This window comes from Loxodonta africana, chromosome 16 (assembly GCF_030014295.1).
Source record: "Loxodonta africana isolate mLoxAfr1 chromosome 16, mLoxAfr1.hap2, whole genome shotgun sequence".
Lineage (NCBI taxonomy): Eukaryota > Metazoa > Chordata > Mammalia > Proboscidea > Elephantidae > Loxodonta > Loxodonta africana.
Genome location: NC_087357.1, coordinates 82,670,048 through 82,692,031, shown reverse-complemented (window position 1 = coordinate 82,692,031; position 21,984 = coordinate 82,670,048). Strand labels below are relative to the sequence as shown.

General features: G+C 41.8%; 1 protein-coding gene across 7 annotated transcripts in view; it reads right to left on the bottom strand.

Moving 5' to 3' along the window:
- ERCC6 (ERCC excision repair 6, chromatin remodeling factor) overlaps positions 1–21,984 on the bottom strand; it is a 102,759-nt gene that overhangs the window by 42,683 nt on the left and 38,092 nt on the right. For all 7 annotated transcript variants that reach the window (XR_002785509.2, XM_003409091.4, XM_023547171.2 and 4 more), the window contains 2 exons: positions 18,068–18,226; positions 6,434–6,569 (listed from right to left, as the gene is read on the bottom strand). Coding sequence is in view for 6 of the 7 variants with exons in the window: in XM_003409091.4 (XP_003409139.2) it covers positions 6,434–6,569; positions 18,068–18,226 (295 nt within the window). In the remaining variant the exon portion in view is untranslated. The remainder of the gene's footprint in view (positions 1–6,433; positions 6,570–18,067; positions 18,227–21,984) is intronic.

Genomic DNA, 21,984 nt, shown 5'->3' with positions numbered 1-21,984 from the left:
CAGCATCCCGCATATGCCTATACATCCCCGTTACTTTACAGATAAAACCTGGCAAAACCATAAGTCTAAGAAGGCTTATCGCATGAACACAGGAAGAGCTGACTATTAAAAAACCTAATAACATTATTTGTGTATCACAATCTTAACAATTTTATAAATTTAACATCTTCAAAAATAATTACACTAGTATTACTTAATAAACTAGGATTTGACTTTTTCTTAAATCAATAGAGTATCAAATGGTACAAGACCCAAGAAAATTTTGAAGGAAAAATATAAAGAGGGGGAAATTATCCTCTCCCTATGTCTTAATATACTAGAAACTTAATACAACTGTGTTGGAAAATAACTACAATACTTGGTACTATTAAAGATTCAACAGATGATAACTATGTTGTTATTATTATTTTGCCATCTTCCCACTTATAATTTTCAATGACTGCACAATACTGCACTGAAGGCCACACCTGATTTAAACATTTTATTATTTTTTACCTTACGATGATGGCACAGTAAGCACCTCAGGGCACACCGCCTCACCATATACACATATCTTTTCTCAGGACTGGTAGTCAAGCCCACTGCTCCCTCACTCCACGGCAACTCCATCGCCACCAGCCCTGTCTCAACCGGTGAGCCTGGTGAAAAGGGCAGGCTGACCAGAAGCTCACTGGGCCACCTCCCGCGTCACCCAGCCAGGCCTGTGGCGACTTTTAGAGCCAGAGCCGATTTCATGTTCCTCCATATCTAAACTGTCCACCCGGACGCTGGGTAGGCACCTACGCCAACTCGATTCCCACTCTCGCCTCCAGGAGGGCAGTGACTGTCAGCCCACGACAGCAGGTGGGGGTGAGGTGACAGCAACATGAAACGGGAATACACCACACCGGACTCCAGAGCCACGTGTGTAGGCAGAGATAAAAGAGAGGTGAAAACTACACCTGAAATGCAGCAGAAGCTGAATCACCGCTCCCTTCTGTAAAACGTCCACTGTGTTAGAGCCCGACCCTGCAGACCGGCTGACTGAACTTGCTCGCAGACCCCACAACTCCTAACTGCTGGCTACACGACTTGCCATCAGCCTCTACAGGATACAACGCTGCCCTGAATTTTGGACACCACTCAGGGCGCAGCTGGGAAGCTGAACTACACGTGAACAAATCAGCTATCAAGACTCTCGAATACATAATGCCAGAAAATGTTTAGCTTTTTTTGCTTGTTTAAGGATTCAAGTTTATTTGGGGAAAATTCTGTAATGTTAGGCTATAGAAACACAGAATTTATACCATGTTCAGAAAGAACTCAAAACAAACACTAACAAAAACTAATAAGACGCTTTAAAAAAAAAAAAGAACAAGAAATTTTTTTTTAAAACGTCCTCATTAAAAATACAACCTCTACTTATCAGCCACCGAGTAGAAACACACCTCAGACTGCTTCTTTGCACCCTATGCGATCTCAGAATTCTGTAACTGCCTGAACTGGAGTTTCAGTAACGGTGAATTGTTGAATATTATGGACATCTCTATCCAAACGCTTAAGACAAATCATCTCGGGCGGTTTCAAATTAAAAGCTTGTAAAGTATGTAACCTCTCCTAGTTTTTGCAATTAATAGGGTACATCTGCAATTAGCCTGACTTACTGAACGCAGTGCTGCTGTCATTAAAAACTGTCTGTGCAAGTGCCGCTGTTATTACGGAGGCTCAGGAGACCAATCCCTCCTAGAGGGCAAACAGTGGACTGGTAGAAAACAGCAGCCATAAATCACACTGTCAGGCGGGGAGAGCTGCGGAGCACAGGCACATGAAGGCCATTCACGGTAAACACAGCACCGCAGCTTCCTGGGCAGGAGTTACTGCACCTGTAATTAATTAAAATTTCCTTCAAGCTAAATCTTTAATAAACAAGGATTTGTGCTGACAATGAAGAAAAAAAGGACCCGGCAACATAATTTTACAATATACCGCACAGAACAAGCCTAACATCTATCATTTCTTGCATCAGGTGTACACACCGTCTCTAAAGTTAACAGGAATTATACCATTTTGTGTTATAGTCTGTATACTTGGAAGGTGGTTGGGACATTTAGGATGCTTGGGGGACCATGTGGCCCTTTTCTACCTTTATGTATGTTTTTTACTTGACTCTCCCAGTTTTTTAGAAAGCCAAGTCTGTGTGCACTAGTGTTTCAAAAAACAGGCCTTTTTAAAGAGCATACAATGGTATTTTCATCAAATGGTCACATTTTTGTGTGGTCTGTTTTTTAACCACACACTGCATTCCTAAAAAGAATTTTAATATTCTATTTCATTGTTTCCATCTGGGGCCAAATATATCTAGACGTGAGAAAAAAAGTCTAGATGTTGACTGAAGTGGTCATTCATGAATATTTTTGGCAAAGCAGGTGTGAACCTTCTCTCTTGGATAGATTTACATTGAATCGTTCAGAGCCGCCTCTTCCAGCATCTCTCCTCAATCCCTGAGATGAAGAGCCTATAATATTCTTTGTTTTTAACAACAGTAAGAACTACCTGAGTAAATATTACATGCTGGGGACCACACTAAGCTCCTCATACACGCATACTAACGCAATAATTTCTCACAAGAAGTCCAGTACTGTTACCCCATTTCACAAGTGACGAAACTGGGTTCAGGGAAGCTAAGTGACTTGCCCAACATCACAAAGCTATGAAATGGCAGAACCAAAATCCAAGCCTTGGTCTGGTAATTGTAAAAGCTATGCTTTTAAAATTTCATACTTTAGTTGTTTTTCCTACTTATGATTCTAACTGGCATGACCAGAATGAGATTTAAAAAATGAATTACCAAAGACATTTCACAGTATTTCTAGATTCTACATAGCAGAAATAGGTCTGGGAGAGAGAAAGTGATAATTATATAAGCAAGAGATTTCTAATTACACATCTTTTAATAAACTGGAAAAAAGGACCCTTAAGCACTAAATAAACTTTAAAACATAGTGCTAAAGTGCTGCCATCCACTATGAACTACGTAAGTTATCACAAAACTGTTGTCTCTTAGCATCTTTTCATTGCAATACTGCTAGCTTTTCAAGGCCACTCAACAACGTCATATCCATTTTTTTGAACACAAACAGCATCAAACACTGGAATATGGTGTTTATAGTCACTCAACAAAAATATCTGAACAAATATTAATTGGCTCTTACAATAATTTCTCTATGTTAGAGAAAAGAGATCATAAAAACCAGAAAAAGGAAATCTTACATCCTAATAAATGATATTCAGTTAACCGTTAGGAAGACTCAGAAGCCCGCAAGTTTTCTTATCCGATTTGACTGGTTGAAAATATCAGCTGGATAATTTCTCACGACTGCTGGGTGTTCACCTGGTAATTTTAAATTATGATGCCAATTAAAAAAATACTAACAAAGGTAACATGGGATCAAATGGTGAGAGAGACAGAAGGCTCAAAGGCAATCTGGGGGAAAAGGACGATAAATGTGCTCTAGTTAGAAATTCTTTGATCATTTGGTGTCTACTCTTTAAATAAAAATTTTATAAAATGCTAAGTCACACTAGTCACAATTCATTAGGAAAAAAATCTACTTGAATGATGAACAAAACAACTCTGATATTACTCTTCCAAGTATTTCTAGAGTGAAATTTTCTTCTCTTCCCTTCTCCCTCTAGCATCGAATGGCCTGTGTCTGAGCATCGGTTTTAAATTCAGAGAGGACAGTGAGTGGGTACAGACAGCTGACCCGTGGGGAGAAGACATCTCAGCTGTAAGGATGGAAAGGAAGCCAGGCATTACATTCCAGGTTAGCAGAACAGAACGGCCTGGGGAGAATATTTGAAACACAAATGACAAATGTAAACCCTACAGCAAACGTAACACACAGACGTAAGCCAGGAAGTGTGTGCGGGGTGGTGCGCAAAGGTCCGTACACACAAATCAGAAAGGAAGAAGCAGAGGATGCACTTGGGCAATTTAATCCAGAAGCCAAAGCTGGAACCTTGGAAGTGTCACTGATAAGTCCTATGCAGAGCAAACACGGCAATTCATCATCTGTGATGATGACACACCGAGGCCGTGTTAACAGTTCCTTTGTGCAAGAATATGGCTTTTCCTGAAAAGTTAAGAAACTTCGAGTTAAAGTCCTTAGGTAAACTGTAAAAAAACCTGAAGGAACAATCATCCGTGTGCCTGTATCTATAAATGCAAAACAATCTCAGAAGATGGAACAATGGTAACCACAAGTGAAATACCTGCTGTTGAAGGTTTTGCCCTCCAAACAAGCTAAGGAAGCCAAGTCTCACCAGCGGCTTCACTGCCAACTCTACTTCCACTCATGAGTCGATTGATCTCAGAGCCCACTTACCTGAAGGTAGTTCTTCATGTTTCAGTAACACAGGGAAGGAAGGTAAGCCATGATTTAGGTAAAGGTGTGAAATACACACTTCACTAACACAAAAGAGAATTAAAAAATAAAGAGGAACATATGAAAATTTTGCTTTTTTCAGACAAACTACTGAATCCTGCTAAAGGCTTTTGTAATACAAAATACAGAAATGCCAATGGACAATGGAAACCAAAAAAGGAATTAAATTGTTGTTAATAAGGGTTACAATAATTTAGAGTTTAACTAGAAAAAAAAAAATCAAAATTCTTTTATTATTTTCCTGATGCCCTGGTTTCCTATCACAGCACGTACCCTACTTCACTAATGACCTTAACTCGGTCTGTTTTCCACCTTTCATTTAAAATTCAGGACAAAGTCAGTCAGCTTAACAACAGCCCCTATAAGCAAGATTCCATCTCACCTAACTGGAGCTTCCACATTAGAGACATTTCTGATGCACTTCTATCAAAAAAAGTTCCGCTTAGCCAGGGATCATGGACAAAATAAAAATTTGCAGGAAAAGGAGTATCAGCAAATCTATGGATGGAGTTCAGAGTCTCACGTGTCCACCTCAATGAGGCAAACATTCAACAGTTCTTTGCACCCAGCACTCTTTTCACGAGGGTCCACGAGAGCTCACTCAGGAGTTCAAAAGACTCAGAAAAGAAAGAACTCAAAACAAACGCATACTCTTTGTCAATAATGTAACCTGCACATCCACAGTGAAAATGTGTGTCTTAGTTACCTAGTGCTGCTATAACAGAAATACCAAGTGGACGGTTTTAACAAACAGAAATTTATTCCCTTACAGTCTAGGAGGCTAGAAGTCCAAATTTAGGGAATCAGCTCCAGGGGAAGGCTTTCTGTCTCTGTCAGGTCTGGAGCAAGGTCCTTCTCATCAATCTTCCCCTGGTCTAGGTGTGTCTCAGAACAGGGACCCCAGGTCCAAGGGACGTGCCCTGCTCCCGTCTCTGCTTTCTTGGCGGTAGGAGGTCCCACTCCTCTCTCTGCCTACTTCCCCCTTTTATATCTCAAAACAAATTGACTCAAGATACAACCTAATCCCGTGGATGGCATCCTGACTCATCAGTGTAACTGCCTCTAATCCTGCCTCGTTAACATCATAGAGGTTAGGACTTGCAACACACAGGACAATCACATCAGATCACAAAATGGTGGACAACCACACAATACCGGGAATCATGGTCTAGCCAAGTTGATACACATTTTTGGGGGACACAATTCAATCCACAACGATGTGTAATTAGTATTTGCTCAGCAAATGTTTACAGGGCACTAGGGATACTTAAACAAGTAAGATACAGCCCCTACTCAGAGCTCACAGTCTAGATGGTGAGACAGAAAAAACAATGGAAAAAACCACAATGCAACATAGTAAGTTCTGCCCATAGACGCACAGATAAACCTCCTTTTTGATAACAAAACTGTAAATAAGTGAGGAAATACAACTTTCAAATACACTATACAAATATAGTGATTGTAGTTACAGGATAATCAAGGATTCAGAGAAAAAGCAACTTAATTAAAAAGCAACAATACAAATTATTTAACATTCTCAAAATGGCATGTTGCTTCTTTTGTTCAATAAAAGATGTTCTAAAGGAATATTAACAAATGCATTTACTAATTAAACTTATTATTTTACTTTTTATATTCACATTCTTAAAGCTGTTTAAAGCTGCTAATGCCCCCAGTCCAGCCAGGAGCTGCTACGTAAGCCGCCTGGTTTCTACTCCGATTTACTTTGTTAGGTGGTGGCGCCCTGTCGGTGTCCAGTTTTGTGACTGTGGACAACAAACATGTCACAACACCACAAAGTGCTGTTAGAACAATAAATATACTCATCATTGCTTTGAAAATACAGATTTCTAAATTTAGCCAGTAACAATAGAGTGATTTTAAAAAATGCATAAAAGAAACACAGGAACGTACCTCTGAAAAAGTCATGGATCAAAGAAAAAACAAATTATAAAATGGAGGGCTTTAAACAAAACAAAAAGGTACTGTATCATTATAAACGTTACCTTTTTGTGGGTATAGGAACCGGTATCATGCAGTATTGCCACTCTGAACGGAGGCCACCACGTGTGAAATTCTTTCACCCACTGATGCATCACTGTCGTTGGACAGACAATTACAGTTGGACCTAACCCCTCGAACCTGCACCCAAAATATTCAAGAAGAAAATACAATCATGAAAGACAGTAGTATACTGAGTGATCATGCCCTTCTCCCACCCAACCCTTCCCCCCTAAAAAATCTTAACAGTTCAAAAAAGAAAATGCTAGCTATGGAAATTTACTGGTATTTCCTGGAAAGAGAAAACTTTTGAGGTTAAAACCCAGTAAGTGAACTCTCTACAATCAATAATGGATGCAGGTGTTCAGAGAAAGCTGCAAGGCATTACAAGATAACATCTATGGTAAGGAAAACCAAAACTACGTAACAAAAATTGCTTTCTCTTCCCTTCTAGTCCACGTCCGGGAAGTTATCAGACAGTGTTATCTCAACCTAAGGGAACAGCAGAGCATCATAAATGTGTCTGAAGCTTTACAGTCTACCCCGAGACTCACCCACAGAACTCAATCTTCACAGCGCTGGGAAGTGGCAGGCTAGGACTACCTCCAGGGACGGGGGGGGGGGGGCTCTGAAGGGCAGCATGCCCAAGGCACCGTGGCTACAGGTGGTGAGCAACCACCAGAGCTACACCGTGCTTCTGCCGCTGCTCCTGCTCCACATGTTAAGGCCCACGGGACGGACACCACAATACTGCTGCCTGCTGCAAAGTCCATACTGAGAGTGCTGACTAGCAATGCTCCCATGGAGAGTGGCTTATCCGTACAGTGCAAGAGCCTCAAAAATAGTCACAGGGTGACCCAGAAAGCCCAATGCAAAGACTTAGGTACGGCATACACATTGCAGCATTATCTATACTGTAGAAAAAGTGGACAGTGATGTTGTTGTCGTTGTTAGGTGCTGTCGAGTCGGTTCCGACTCACAGCGGCCCCGACTCACAGCGGCCCCATGCACAACAGAACGAAACACTACCTGGTCCTGCGCCATCCTTACAATCGCTGTTAGGCTTGAGCTCATTGTTGCAGCCACTGTGTCAGTCCACCTTGTTGAGGGTCTTCCTCTTCTCCGCTGACTCTGTACTCTGCCAAGCATGATGTCCTTCTCCACAGACTCATCCCTCCTGACAACATGTCCAAAGTATGTAAGATGCAGTCTCACCATACTTGCCTCTAAGGAGCATTCTGGCTGTACTTCTTCCAAGACAGATTTGTTCCTTCTTTTGGCAGTCCACGGTATGTTCAATATTCTTCGCCAACACCACAACTGAAAGGCGTCAACTCTTCTTCGGTCTGCCTTGTTCATTGTCCAGCTCTCACATGCATATGATGTGATTGAAAATACCACGGCTTGGCTCAGGCGCACCTTAGACTTCAGGGTGACATCTTTGCTCTTCAACACTTTGAAGAGGTCCTTTGCAGCAGATTTGCCCAATGCAATGCATCATTTGATTTCTTGACTGCTGCTTCCACGGCTGTTGATTGTGGGTCCAAGTAAAATGAAATCCTTGACAACTTCAATCTTTTCTCTGTTTATCATGATGTTGCTCACTGGTCCGGTTGTGAGGATTTTTGTTTCCTTTACGTTGAGATGTAATCCATACTGCAGGCTATGGTCTTTGATCTTCATTAGTATGTGCTTCAGGTCCTCTTCACTTTCGGCACGCAAGGTTGTGTCATCTGCATAACGCAGGTTGTTAACGAGTCTTCCTCCAATCCTGATGCCCCGTTCTTCTTCATATAGTCCAGCTTCTCAGATTGTTTGTTCAGCATACAGATTAAATAGGTATGGTGAAAGAATACAACCCTGACACACACCTTTCCTGACTTTAAACCAATCAGTATCCCCTTGTTCTGTCTGAACAACTGCCTCTTGATCTCTGTAAAGGCTCCTCGTGAGCACAATTAAGTGTTCCGGAATTCCCATTCTTCGCAGTGTTATCCATAGTTTGTTATGCTCCACACAGTCAAATGCCTTTGCATAGTCAATAAAACACAGGTAAACATCCTTCTGGTATTCTCTGCTCTCAGCCAGTATCCATCTGACATCAGCAATGAGATCCCTGGTTCCACATCCTCTTCTGAAACCGGCCTGAATTTCTGGCAGTTCCCTGTTGATATACTGCTGTAGCCATTTTTGAATGATCTTCAGCAAAATTTTGCTTGCGTGTGAATATTAATGATATTGTTTTATAATTTCCATATTCGGTTGGATCACCTTTCTTGGGAATACGCATAAATATGGATCTCTTCCAGTCAGCTGGCCAGGAAGCTGTCTTCCATATTTCTTGGCATAGATGAGCGAGCACCTCCAGCGCTGCATATGTTTGTTGAAACATCTCAATTGATATTCCATCAATTCCTGAAGCCTTGTCTTTCGCCAATGCCTTGAGAGCAGCTTGGACTTCTTCCTTCAGTATCATCAGTTCCTGATCATATGCCACCTCTTGAAATGGTTGAACATCGACTAATTCTTTTTGGTATAATGACTCTGTGTATTCATCTTCTTTTGATGCTTCCTGCGTCATTTAATATTTTCCCCATAGAATCCTTTGCTATTGCAACTCGAGGCTTGAATTTTTTCTTCAGTTCTATCAGCTTAAGAAACGCCAAGTGTGTTCTTCCCTTTTGGTTTTCCATCTCCAGCTCTTTCCACATGTCATTATTATACTTTACATTGTCTTCTCAAGAAGCCCTTTGAAATCTCCTGTTCAGTTCTTTTACTTCATCAATTCTTCCTTTTGCTTTAGATGCTCGACGCTCAAGTGCAAGTTTCAGAGTCTCCTCTAACATCCATCTTGGTCTTTTCTTTCTTTCCTGTCTTTTCAGTGACCTCTTGCTTTCTTCATGGATGACGTCCTTGATGTCATTCCACAACTTGTCTGGTCTGTGGTCACTAGTGTTCAATGCATCAAATCTGTTCTTCAGGTGGTCTCCAAATTCAGGTGGGATACACTCAAGGTCATATTTTGGCTCTCATGGACTTGCTCTGATTTTCTTCAGTTTCAACTTGAACTTGCATATAAGGAATTGATGGTCTGTTCCACAGTCGGCCCCTGGCCTTGTTCTGGCCAATATTGAGCTTTTCCATCTTCTCTTTCCACAGATGTAGTCAATTTGATTTCTGTGTGTTCCATCTGGCAAGGTCCATGTGTATAGTCGCTGTTTATGTTGGCGAAAGAAGGTATTTGCAATGAAGAAGTCGTTGGTCTTGCAAAATTCTATCATTTGATCTCCAGCATTGTTTCTATCACCAAGGCCCTATTTTCCAACTACTGATCCTTCTTTGTTTCCAACTTTCACATTCCAATCGCCAGTAATTATCAATGCATCTTGACTGCATGTTCAATCAATTTCAGACTGCAGCAGCTGATAAAAATCTTCTATTTCTTCATCTTTGGCCCTAGTGGTTGGTAAGTAAATTTGAATAGCAGTCGTATTAACTGGTCTTCCTTGTAGGCGTATGGATATTATCCTATCACTGACAGCACTGTACTTCAGCACAGATCTTGAAACGTTCTTTTTGACGATGAATGCAACACCATTCCTCTTCAAGTTGTCATTCCCAGCACAGTAGACCATACGAGTGTCCGATTCCAAATGGCCAATACCAGTCCATTTCAGCTCACCAATGCCTAGGATATCGATGTTTGTGTGTTCCGTTTCATCTTTGACGATTTCCAATTTTCCTAGATTCATACTTCGTACATTCCACGTTCTGATTATTAATGGATGTTTGCAGCTGTTTCTTCCCATTTTGAGTCATGCCACACCAGCAAATGAAGGTCCCGAAAGCTTTACTCCATCCGCATCATTAAGGTCAACTCTACTTTGGCACAGTGGCTAAGTGCTATGGCTGCTAACCAAAGAGTCGGCAGTTCGAATCCACCAGGGTCTCCTTGGAAACTCTATGGGGCAGTTCTACTCTGACCTATAGGGTCGCTGTGAGTCGGAATCGACTCAACGGCACTGGGTTTTTTTCTACTTTGAGGAGGCAGCTCTTCCCCAGTCATCTTTTGAGTGCCTTCCAACCTGGGGGGCTCATCTTCCAGCGCTATATCAGACAATGTTCTGCTGCTATTCATAAGGTTTTCACTGGCTAATGCTTTTCAGAAGTAGACCGTCGGGTCCTTCTTCCCAGTCTGTCAGTCTGGAAGCTCCGCTGAAACCCATCCTCCATGGGTGACCCTGCTGGTATCTGAATACCGGTGGCATAGCTTCCGGCATCACAGCAACACACAAGCCCCCACAATACAACAAACTGACAGACACATGGGAGAAAGGGCTGATAATGCTTTCAGATAGCACAGGTGAGTAGTCAGGAGCACTGCCCTGGTCAGATCCCAGCTTCTGTATATGCTCGCCATGTGATGTCAGGCACATCGTTTAACCTCTCTGGACCTCCCTTCTCATCTTAAAAAGAGGATAATAACAGCACCTATTTTTTTTTTTATTATCAGATTATTATGAAGATTACATCCTTTAATATCTATGAAGTGCTTACAACAGTGCCTGGCATATAGTAAATACCATGTAAGGGTTTGTTAAATAAGATGGAATATCACATAACCATTAAAAACGGTTTCTGAAGAATAATTGATGATACGGAGAAATGCGCATAAGTTGAAAAAAACAAGAACAAAGATTTACGGAATCACCCCAATTCACAGACATGCAGGTAGAGCGGGAGACTTTCACGGCCACTCTCTCAACATTCACGTCACCTCTTTCTTTCCTACCAGAGTCACACATCTGTGCAGCACCCCACTTCCTTCCTGTAGACACATGCTTTATGGGACTCTAACCACTGTCTGGCGACGGGGAGGAGGGGAGAAGCAGGTATAAGGGTCCATCTGAAGCCTTCTAGGGACAGGCACTTTCCCGGCAATAATCACCAATCAGCAAAGCTAAGGGGGAGGACTTATACTCTAAGTTAGGGGAGTCTCACCTCTTGCTTTATCCTGCTGCCTGTGAACGAGGAGGCCTACAGCTCAATGGTCACTGGGCAATGGAGCTATGGTGCCAAGGAGATCTCAAGGAGAACTGGCCTCAGGAGGAGATCAAGTACCTGGGCCCCTGATGACATCACTGAGCTGCTGATCCTGTTGCCTCTACAGCCCACCCTTTCTGAAGGTTTCCAGGTATATCATAAATTTCGTTTAACCCAGTGTGAGGCCAAGTTTTATTCACCTGCAGCCAAGGTATCCTAACACATTATACACCACAGAGAGCTGTCTAAGTCTCCACTCACCCTGCCTCCTTCCCTCCTGTTCTAATGGAGCAAGCTCCTTTTCTTGTCTGAGGCCAATACCATTACCTAGGCTCCTGAAACCACATCTCCACTACATCAGTGTTCCCGTGCCCTGTAGCCACTTTGTCTTCAAGCTTGCTGAGGGTTGGATGCTAGTCGTGCACAGAAGAAAATGAAGCAGAAGTCAAAACCATCGGTGGGAGCTGTGAGCTGACTCACTCAGCTCACGCTACAGAAGGCAACTGGGAGCCAAGGCTGACTGAGGCAGCCATATCTCCCACAGCCTGTCTCTCCCCCATTCAGGAGCAGCCACCCGCACTGTTTAAATTGTCACACTCCCCCTCCCCTGCCTTTTCTGGCCAACAAGTATGCTGAATATGTGAAATGTGTGTATATTACTACAATGTCCACACCTTCCCTGTACTGTCTCATTAACTCCCAAAGTTTCAACTCCTGTCTATACACTGTTATCAGGTGCCATCGAGCCAACTCCAACTCACAGCAACCTTATGTATGACGCGACCAGTCCTGTGCATCTGCTGATGGCTCCATCTACGTCTCCAGCCCAGATTGCCTTCCTGAACTTCCAGCCCACCACCCGTCTCTCTATCCAACAGCCAGCTAAAAGGCAACACGCATCACCCCCCAGACCCTTGCCCTGTGTTCCTAGTCCACCTGAACTTCCCACTAACCACCCGTCTCTCTATCCAACAGCCAGCTAAAGGGCAACACACATCACCCCCCAGACCCTCACCCTGTGTTCCTAGTCCACCTGAACTTTCCACTAACCACCCGTCTCTCTATCCAACAGCCAGCTAAAGGGCAACACACATCACCCCCCAGACCCTCGCCCTGTGTTCCTAGTCCACCTGAACTTCCAGCCAACCACCCATCTCTCTATCCAACAGCCAGCTAAAAGGCAACACACATCACCCCCCAGACCCTCGCCCTGTGTTCCTAGTCCAATGAACAGAATCGTCACTCATTCTCCAGGCACTCCAATCGGAAATTGGGGCCTCATCCTTATCACTCCCTCTTGTTCTCTACCGCATCCAACCCACACCTAGATCATGCCACTTCTACCTCCTAAATCCCACTCACAGTCATCCATGTCTCTCCTCCTAACTGTCACTACTCCAGTTCAGGCTACTACCATCTCTCACCTGGATTACTGCAACTTCCAGCATGATCACTACCAAAAGAAAAAAGAAAAAATCTGAATGTCTCATCCCTTTGCCTAAAAGCCTTCAATGGTCACCCACTGCTCTCAGGACAGAGTCTAACCCTCTGAACCTGAACTATGAGACCATGAGCATCTGACTTCCGCTCACCCCTCTAGCCTTATCTCTCTCACTTTTGGTTATGGATTAAATTGTGTCCCCACCAAAATATGTGCTGTAAATTCTAACTTCTACGCCTATGGTTATAATTCCATTTGGGAATGGGTTGTCTTTGTTATGTTAATGAGACAGGGTTAGTATAGAGAGTGTCTTACATCAACCTCTTTTGAGATATAAAAGATTAAACAAGCAATTGAAAGAAGGAGAGATAGAGAGATGCCAAGCCACATAAAGATAACCCAGGAAGGAGAAGCTGAAGAGATAAGGGCCTTCCTCCAGAGCCGACAGTGAGAGAAAGGATTCCCCCAGAGCCGGAGCTCTGAATTTGGACTTCTAGCCTCCTAAACTGTCAGAAAATAAATTTGTTTGTTAAAGCCATCTACTTGTGGTACTTCTGTTACAGCAGCACTGGATAACTAAGACACTTCCCTAACCCCACCACTCGTACCCACGATTCAGCATCCCGCCAACTCCAACTTTCTTCAGTTCCTAGAAGATGTGTACTTCTTTAGCTTCTCCTCTCTGTGTTGCTCCTGCTTAGCCTCTTATCCTAAGTAAGCTCTGTTCACCCTTCAGATCTCCGTGGGGATGTCACCTCCTCCACAAAGCCTTCACTGTCCTTTTCTCTTCAGGTGGGCTAAGGACCCTTCCTGGTGCATCTATGATATCTAGTACCCTACAGCAGCCCCATCACATGACTTAGCACCCCCATTCTAATTGTTTATATTCCTTCTGAGCTCCATGAAGGCAGAGACAGCCTCTTTTGTGATGGCAATGCCTAATCCACCGTGCCTGAAATATTAAAAATCACCTTGCACATACCCGAAAGATAATCTGTAATCCTAACAGAAAAACAGGGAAATTTTAGTCAAGCCGTATCTTAGATAAAGTTTACCCTTGCACTATGTCCAAAAGGATGCTACCCCACGCCCTTGGTGACTCCAGTGTGAGACAATGCCTCCATCCACTTTTATTTCCTCTCTACCTCTCCCCTACAATCACGGCCATTCACCCTGCTTAGCGGGGACTTAGTAGGAAGGGTCCAAAAGACAAAAAGCCAGAGGCTACAGCAGGTTATTACATCTTCTTGTAGAAATTCCAAGCCATCATTCTCACCAAGGGGCGGGGAATACACTAAAGTGGTTCTGTGCAGGTACCACCTCCAAGTTCCCTGGAAGAGCAGTGACTCAGCCCTGCCCCTTATGTGACAATGCTAAAAAGAATTAAATGGACTAGCTCCTCTACGCTCTCCAAGGGGAATAAAAGCGTGTGATCTCAGTATGTACTTAGCAGGGATTAGGAAACAACCAACGAAAGGCTGTCTAAAAATATGAAAACAAACTCACACTCAAATAAGCATAAATACTTTTTTCCCGGTTATACAACATTTTTTCTTTTTAACACACCTTCTGTAAACTGCCACAGTGAGGATTCACAATTTGTCATTCATGGTCAGTATTTTATTCTGGCTAAACATCTATGGGCATCATTACGCCCTTTAACTTACGCTGTTCTCCCACTGATATAAGAACACGGGGATTTTTATATGGAGCTGAATTCTAGGCGCGGCCCTAGATGGCTCCTGAGCCACAGCAGGGGTAATAAAGTCCATTAACTGCCTCATAAACTGAAGTACTCTTTTCCAACCTTCAATACCAGTGAGATGAGCATAAGCAATGGCTAAATGTACTAGAGTAATTAGCATCAATTACTAAACTGGCTACAATTCCTTTCATCTTTGACTATCACTGATTATCTAATGAATTTAGGACAAGCCAGTATCTCCACGGTCAAAGATTTCAGCTGGCAGGATGGAAATCCACTACTCAGAGTCTAGAATGTAGCAGGAATTACAAATAAAACATTCACCTTTGAAAGTTTATGAACTTTTTCAGGCCACTTACTCATATTTAGGAATTTACTAAATGACATCCAAGATGTTAAAACCCAAACTGAAGTCTGAAAGGCAAATAATTTATTTCCTCTCCATCATAAGATTCAGGGAAACTGTCAATATAATAAGGAAGCCCTGATGGCACAGTGGTTTGAACCCACTAGCTGTTTTGAGAGAAAAATGACCCGATGATCTGCTCCCATAAAGCTTACAGCCTAGGAAGCCCTACGGACATTTCTACTTTGTCATATAAGGTCACTATGAGTTGAAATCCATTGACAGCTCAACAACAGCATCAGAATAATATGAATGAAAAAGTGAAAACAAGGTAGCATATTACGAACCAGGAGCATTAACCTACATAACATACTTCTGGGGGTCCCTGGGTGGTACAAATGGCTAACCACTTTGCTGCTAACTGAAAAGGCTGGTGGTTCGAGTCCACCCACCCATCCACCCTGAAAGACAGTCCCGGTGACCTACTTCCAAAAACTCAGCCACTGAAAACCCTGTGGATCCAGTTCTACTCTGACACACACGGGGTTGTTATCAGTCAGAACTGACTCAACAGCAGCTGGTTTGGTATTTAGTGTGCTTCTGTCTCCTTTAAAACAAAGACACATACAAAACACAGAAAGCACTTCTTTTTCCACCAGACGCACTACCCTAGTGTTCATGATCCTTAAAATTGCTCAAATTGGGCCCCAAATATCTACAGCTGGCAAGACTTCAGGGAAAATGCACGTAGTCAATAAAAGCAATGTTAGCTTACACAGAACTTCATTTGATATCAAGGGCTGACAATTTTTCTTTAGGACACACACAGAGAACTCCAAAATCACTTAGTGTCACAGGACATGTCATAAAATAGTTATGAACATGTTATAAAATTCACTCTGGCACATTTAAGGAGAGGCACTACGGTCCTTAGCACACCCCTATTCATAAATAGCCCAGTTGTTTGGCTGATATATAACCACATTCTGGGAAGCCATTTCTACAAATACTATTTTAATAAAGAGATCTGGGCTATAATCCAACATGCCATACTATTTCATTATGGAGAAGAGGAGATGGGCATTGATAGTTAATTGATTACAGCTGCTGCTCATTATTAGCCCTGACTTCACTCCTAGTAGGACTGTCACTACTCAAGAGAGTACGTTTTAATTTTTAGATCAAAAAACTACCCTGCTGGGATGACTTTAGGTTTCCTAGGCCCAGAGTATTAGAGCCCACACAAGCTTCATGATAACATGAAGGGAAGGGGAGGGAAGAAAAGAGACAGGAAATAAGAAAATCCCAGAACCATTTAAGGAAAGAAAGACAGTCCTAGAAACCATCTGGGGTGGCTTGGGGCATTTTGGTTGCCAAAAAAAAAAAAAACTTGGTAAAGAGTCACAGACACCGAAGACTTATTAAGAATATAGCAAATATTTTTAAAATACTAAACTAATGACAGCCACGGCTAAGAAAACACTAAATGCCCATTTTCAACTTTGACTTTTCCTTTGGGTTGGAAAGTTTTCATGTATTTCCAGGCAAAACATGAGAGAATTCTAATATGTGAAGAAAATGCCCCGCTTCTGTACAACTCCTTTATAAACAACAACAAAACATTCAGCATTTAAACTTCTCCAAATACTTTCTCCCCTTACATCTATGTAAATACAACTGGGTTTCTTTAAAACATTGTACAACATCAAAGTCCTCTCACAAAAGTGTTGATCTGCGAAATTAATGAAAGGGTAAGGAACAAAAACAAAGTACTAAACTCTGCAAACTAAAACACTGTTCCTGACTCAATACTTGACAGTTTACATCTGGCTATCTGCTGATGAACCCAAAGAGCAGGACCTCACTGCTGCCTCGACTTCAGGCACGTCACCACTATTTTAAAGTTGTCTCCAAGCCAGGTCTAGTGAGTGGCCAAGGCTTCAACAACCCAACAATCTGATAAGTATCTCGCTGTTACTTACTGGATAAGCCTACTAAAACCCAAGGGCTCTTGGATCATCTGGGCTCAAGAATAAATACTCTACATAATTTATCCAGTAACATGTTTACCTAAACTGATTTACACAAAGGAATTTACACCTTAAAATACGGAGATTCTCACAGCACTTCAAGATAAAAGTATTTCAGTCCCACCATACTTAACACAGATTAAATGCTTATTATTTCAGAATACTAAAACCCCAATAGTTTATTTAAACTTCTTAAGAAAATAAGGAGCCCTGGTGGTGCAGTGGTTGAGAACTATGGCTGCTAACCAAAAGGTCAGCAGTTCGAATCCACCAGCTGCTCCTTGGAAGCCCTACAGGGCAGTTCCACTCTGTCCTACACAGAGTTGCTATGAGTTGGAATTGACTCAATGGCAATGGGTTTTTAAAGAAAATAAAGATTAAAATCTAAACATAGTTTTCTTTGTTTTTGGATAGCCATTTAGGCTTTGGGCTTAGAATTTATGTAATATTCTCAAAGATTGGGGAGGGGAGTAAAAATCATACTGAGCAGACTATTTTAGAAAGTAACCTCATTTTAAACAGAAAAAAGAGCTATCTATAAATGCTGTAACCCATCCTGATTATAAAGGACATTCAGGAGAATGGTTTCTCCAAAGCCAGCTTCTCCGACTTCCCCCATGAACAGACTTTGTACTTACTGTAATGCTCACCTGGTCTCCTGCCAGAACAAATATTTTAATGTAAAATTTAATAAATGGAACTAAAGTTATTACGTCTAATTTAAAATTCCATATTGTGTAAACTATTGATATTAACATAATTGAGTTTGTAAACAGTCCATTTGTAGAAGCTAACCTTAGACATCGTATTGACCCAAAATATCTAGTGGGGCTCATCTGCAAAATGAAGCATCAATGCCTGGAATTCATTACAAGTGTTACATGTTTAATTTCTCCTGCCCTACAGCTCTATTGTCTCGTAAAAATTTTCCTTTGATGTCCCCCACTAAAAGAATTAAAGGAATATTGTAATTGAAATGTCATCAATAATTCACCAGACCCTCCTCCACAGCAATACATCTGATGAAATATTAATTGAGCTCCACAGACTGACAGTCTGCAGAGGAGCACTTGCCTGTAATTTGAACCACGAGTCCTGATCTTGCTGTAGCTCAGACCTGCCAAGAAGGCAATTATCTGGATGGTCTTGCCCAATCCCATTTCGTCTCCCAGAATTCCTCCTGCCTGCTGGCAGTGCAATTCCCACAGCCACCTAACACCTGTCTGCTGGTACCTACAACAACAAACACCAACACGGAAAAAGAAAATAGCAAATGTTGGATAATACAGATCGTAACAGAAAGTATTCATGAATTAATCATTTGGCTAGGTTCTAGTACTAGTCACAGCAACATGCCGGATGTGTGTTTTACATGAGTATTATATTTATAAGGTCATACATTTTTGATCACCTAGGCATAAAATCACAAATTTTTCTTTATAGAACATTAACACATTTCTAATTAAACTGATAGATGGGGTAATTAGGGGCTATTTCATTTCTTTTTCAACATTAGAAATAGCTTGGTAAACAAGCATAAACTTATTATCTTTTATTCACCATCTTTCTGGAAAAAAAAAAAACAAGTATTTTTAGTTTACAAAGTTCCATTAATTTTTCCACAAAAAAAGGGGCACTAATGTTTATTTTTGCAATCTGACTAGCATCAAAAGAGCAAGAGAGAGGACATTACAATTTACAGCTTATACTGTTGAGAAGTCACTTGGTAATCGTATTATTCTTTCATATGAAAAATTAAATTAAATTTTAAGGTCATAAACAAGTCTGAATAATAGGCTACTCTCAAAATTAGCACGTAACAGACGATCGTTATATTACAAGCAGATACAAAAAAGAACAGTTTGAAGACTCAACAATACAAAATGAAATAAAGGCTATAGAAGGTCTTTGACAGGCTAACTTGGAAAAGGCCTTTTTAATATTTTAAAATAAAACTTGATTCAGGGATTTTATCATAGATACAAAAAGATCAAAGCTATTAGCATTTTAAATAAGGACCGTAGGTCAAGGGGAAATAATACATTCCCCTGTCCAAAATAAACAAACAGATAAATAAATAGCATAGGAGCTGGTATTTTCCCTTCTCCATCAACAGCATCTTTAATCTATACCCCCTAAAAGAAATAAAAGGAATACTGCAAAAAAAATTTTTAGGAGCAAAAGGAAGATTTAACATTATGGAATGATATGAAGACTGTGACCCATGTAAAAAAACAAAATATACTTAAGTTAAAAGGCAATGAAAACTAAGACAACAAGGCTAATTAGCGCCCACATTTAAAGAAAAAAATTTGCTGTCGTTGCCGTTTTACTGCCCAAACACACGTCATCTGCCGCCTGATCTGTCCAGCTGAAGTCTCACTTCGGATTTCAGTTCACGGCGAACTAGTTTGACTTGACCTTCTCTCAGTAAAGATGCCATATTTAACGCCCCCCATCACCCCACAGTATTTTGGAAATCAGTTCTGAAAGTCTGACTCTAACTATTGTTATTATTATCTATCATATAAAGAAAACAGTGAATAAGAATTCACTGCTTATTAAATTTGCTATAATTGTTCCATAATTTCCACATTCGGTTGGATCACCTTTCTTGGGAATAGGCATAAATATGGATCTCCTCCAATCAGCTGACCAGGAAGCTCTCTTCCATATTTCTTGGCATAGACAAGCGAGCACTTCCAGTGCCACATCCGTTTGTTGAAACATCTCAATTGATATTCCATCAATTCCTGGAGCCTTGTTTTTCGCCAATGCCTTCAGGGAAGCTTGGACTTCTTCCTTTAGCACCATCGGTTCCTGATCACATCCCACCTCTTGAAATGGTTGAATATCGACTAATTCTTTTTGGTATAATGATTGTGTATTCCTTTCATCTTCTTCTGATGCTTCCTGCGTCATTTAATATTTTCCCCATGGAATCCTTCACTATTGCTACTCAAGGCCTGAATTTTTTCTTCAGTTCTTTCAGCTTGAGAAACGCCGAGCATGTTCTTCTCTTTTGGTTTTCCATCTCCAGCTCTTTCCACATGTCATTATAATACTTTACTTTGTCTACTTGAGCAGCCCTTTGAAATTTTCTGTTCAGCTCTTTTACTTCATCATTTCTTCCTTTTGCTTTAGCTGCTTGACATTCGTGAGCAAGTTTCAGAGTCTCCTCTGACATCCATCTTGGTCTTTTCTTTCCTTCCTGTCTTTTCAATGACCTCTTGCTTTCTTCATGTACGATGTCCTTGAACTGCAGTGTTGCGGAACAATATTGAATATACCATGGACTACAAAAAGAATGAACAAATCTGTCTTGGAAGAAGTACAACCAGAATGCTCCTTAGAAGCAAGGATGGCGAGACTGCGTCTTACATATTTTGGACATGTTGTCAGGAGGGATTAGTCCCTGGAGAAGGACATCATGCTTGGCAAGGTACAGGGTCAGCGGAAAAGAGGAAGACCCTCAACGAGATGGACTGACATAGTGGCTGCAACAATGAGCTCAAGCACAACAAGGTTTCTAAGGATGGTGCAGGACCAGGCAGTGTTTCATTTCATTCTGTTGGGAAAGGATCACTATAAGCCAGGACCGACCCGACGGCACCTAACAACAACAACGACAAATTTGCTAAGTATAGTACATACACAGTGTAAAGTGAAAACAAAATGAAGTCTAGTATGACTATAAGATCATTTAACTCAGGAAGGGTAGGTTCTATCAATACATGGTGTGCAGCCAGAGAATAATGGCTACCACTTAGGAGCCTACGGCCAGGAGGCACTAGGCCAAGTGCTTTGGCTCACAGCCTCACAACAACTCCAAACAGAGATTATCCGCCCATATTATAGTTGAGAAAACAAAGGCTCGAAGAGGTTAAGTAACTTGTCAAAGGTCAGAAAAAATGGGCAAGCCAGAATTCAAATCCAGAACCACCTGGTTCCAAAGTTTACTTTGGAGATAATCTAGGCCACTGGTTCTCAATCAGGGGAAATTCTGCTCCCCAGAGAACACCTGGCAATGCCTGGAGACGTTTTTGGTTGTTACAAGTGGGAAAGTATAATTGTCACCTAACAAGTAGAGGCCAGAGATGCTGTTCAACATCCTACAAGGCGCAAGGATGTTCCCACAACAAGGACTTACCTGCCTAAAATGTCAAACATGCTGAGGCTGGGAAGCCCTGACCTGGAACAAATGCAAGCTCACTGAGCAGGTACACTGGAATAATCTCTGCTTTGGAAAAATATACATTCTAAAAACAAGCGCTCCAAATGGTTTTGACGTAGTCTCCAGAGTCACTAAATTCTAGCCAACTGACCTCTGTTCTTGAGGTTCAGAACAATGATGGGACCAGCTCCTTGGGGTACAGCTGGGACCAAGGTCTCTCAGGGGTCATCCCAGTGTTGGGCCACTACACCACACCGCCTCCAGCCAATGAGGCCCAATACTTCCCTGTGTTTGGATCCAATCAACTTAACTAAAACAGCGAGGACTGGGAGAAGAGGTATTGAGACATCATAAGGGGAATAAGATGCAGGACTAGTATGGTATCTAGAAGGAGTCTGGGAGGGAGTCAGGACATCTGGACTCTATGTGACCCAGGACAAAAAGTACCAGTTTGCTGGGTGTGTTTCCTCATCTACAAATGTCATCTCCAAGGACTTTCGAACAGCACACGATTGTGTGTTTACAGGAGGATGATTAGGACTGAAGAAATGACTTAAAACATCTACTGGGCAGCCCCGTAAGTCACCTCACTAAGTGGAAATCCCCAACAACCAGGGACACTGCACAAACATGGGCAAGCATGGCCCCTTCTTCCCACCCACAATGAGTGAAGACTCTCAGGCTGCAGTTTAAAGGAATTTTACTTGCACATTAAAGTTGCCACACACACAGGTAGTTACGAATCTCTGGATGAGCAGGTAGGGAGTCTGAGGTCTGGCTCCAGCAGTGCCACTTACTGACTGATTTTACCGTTTTA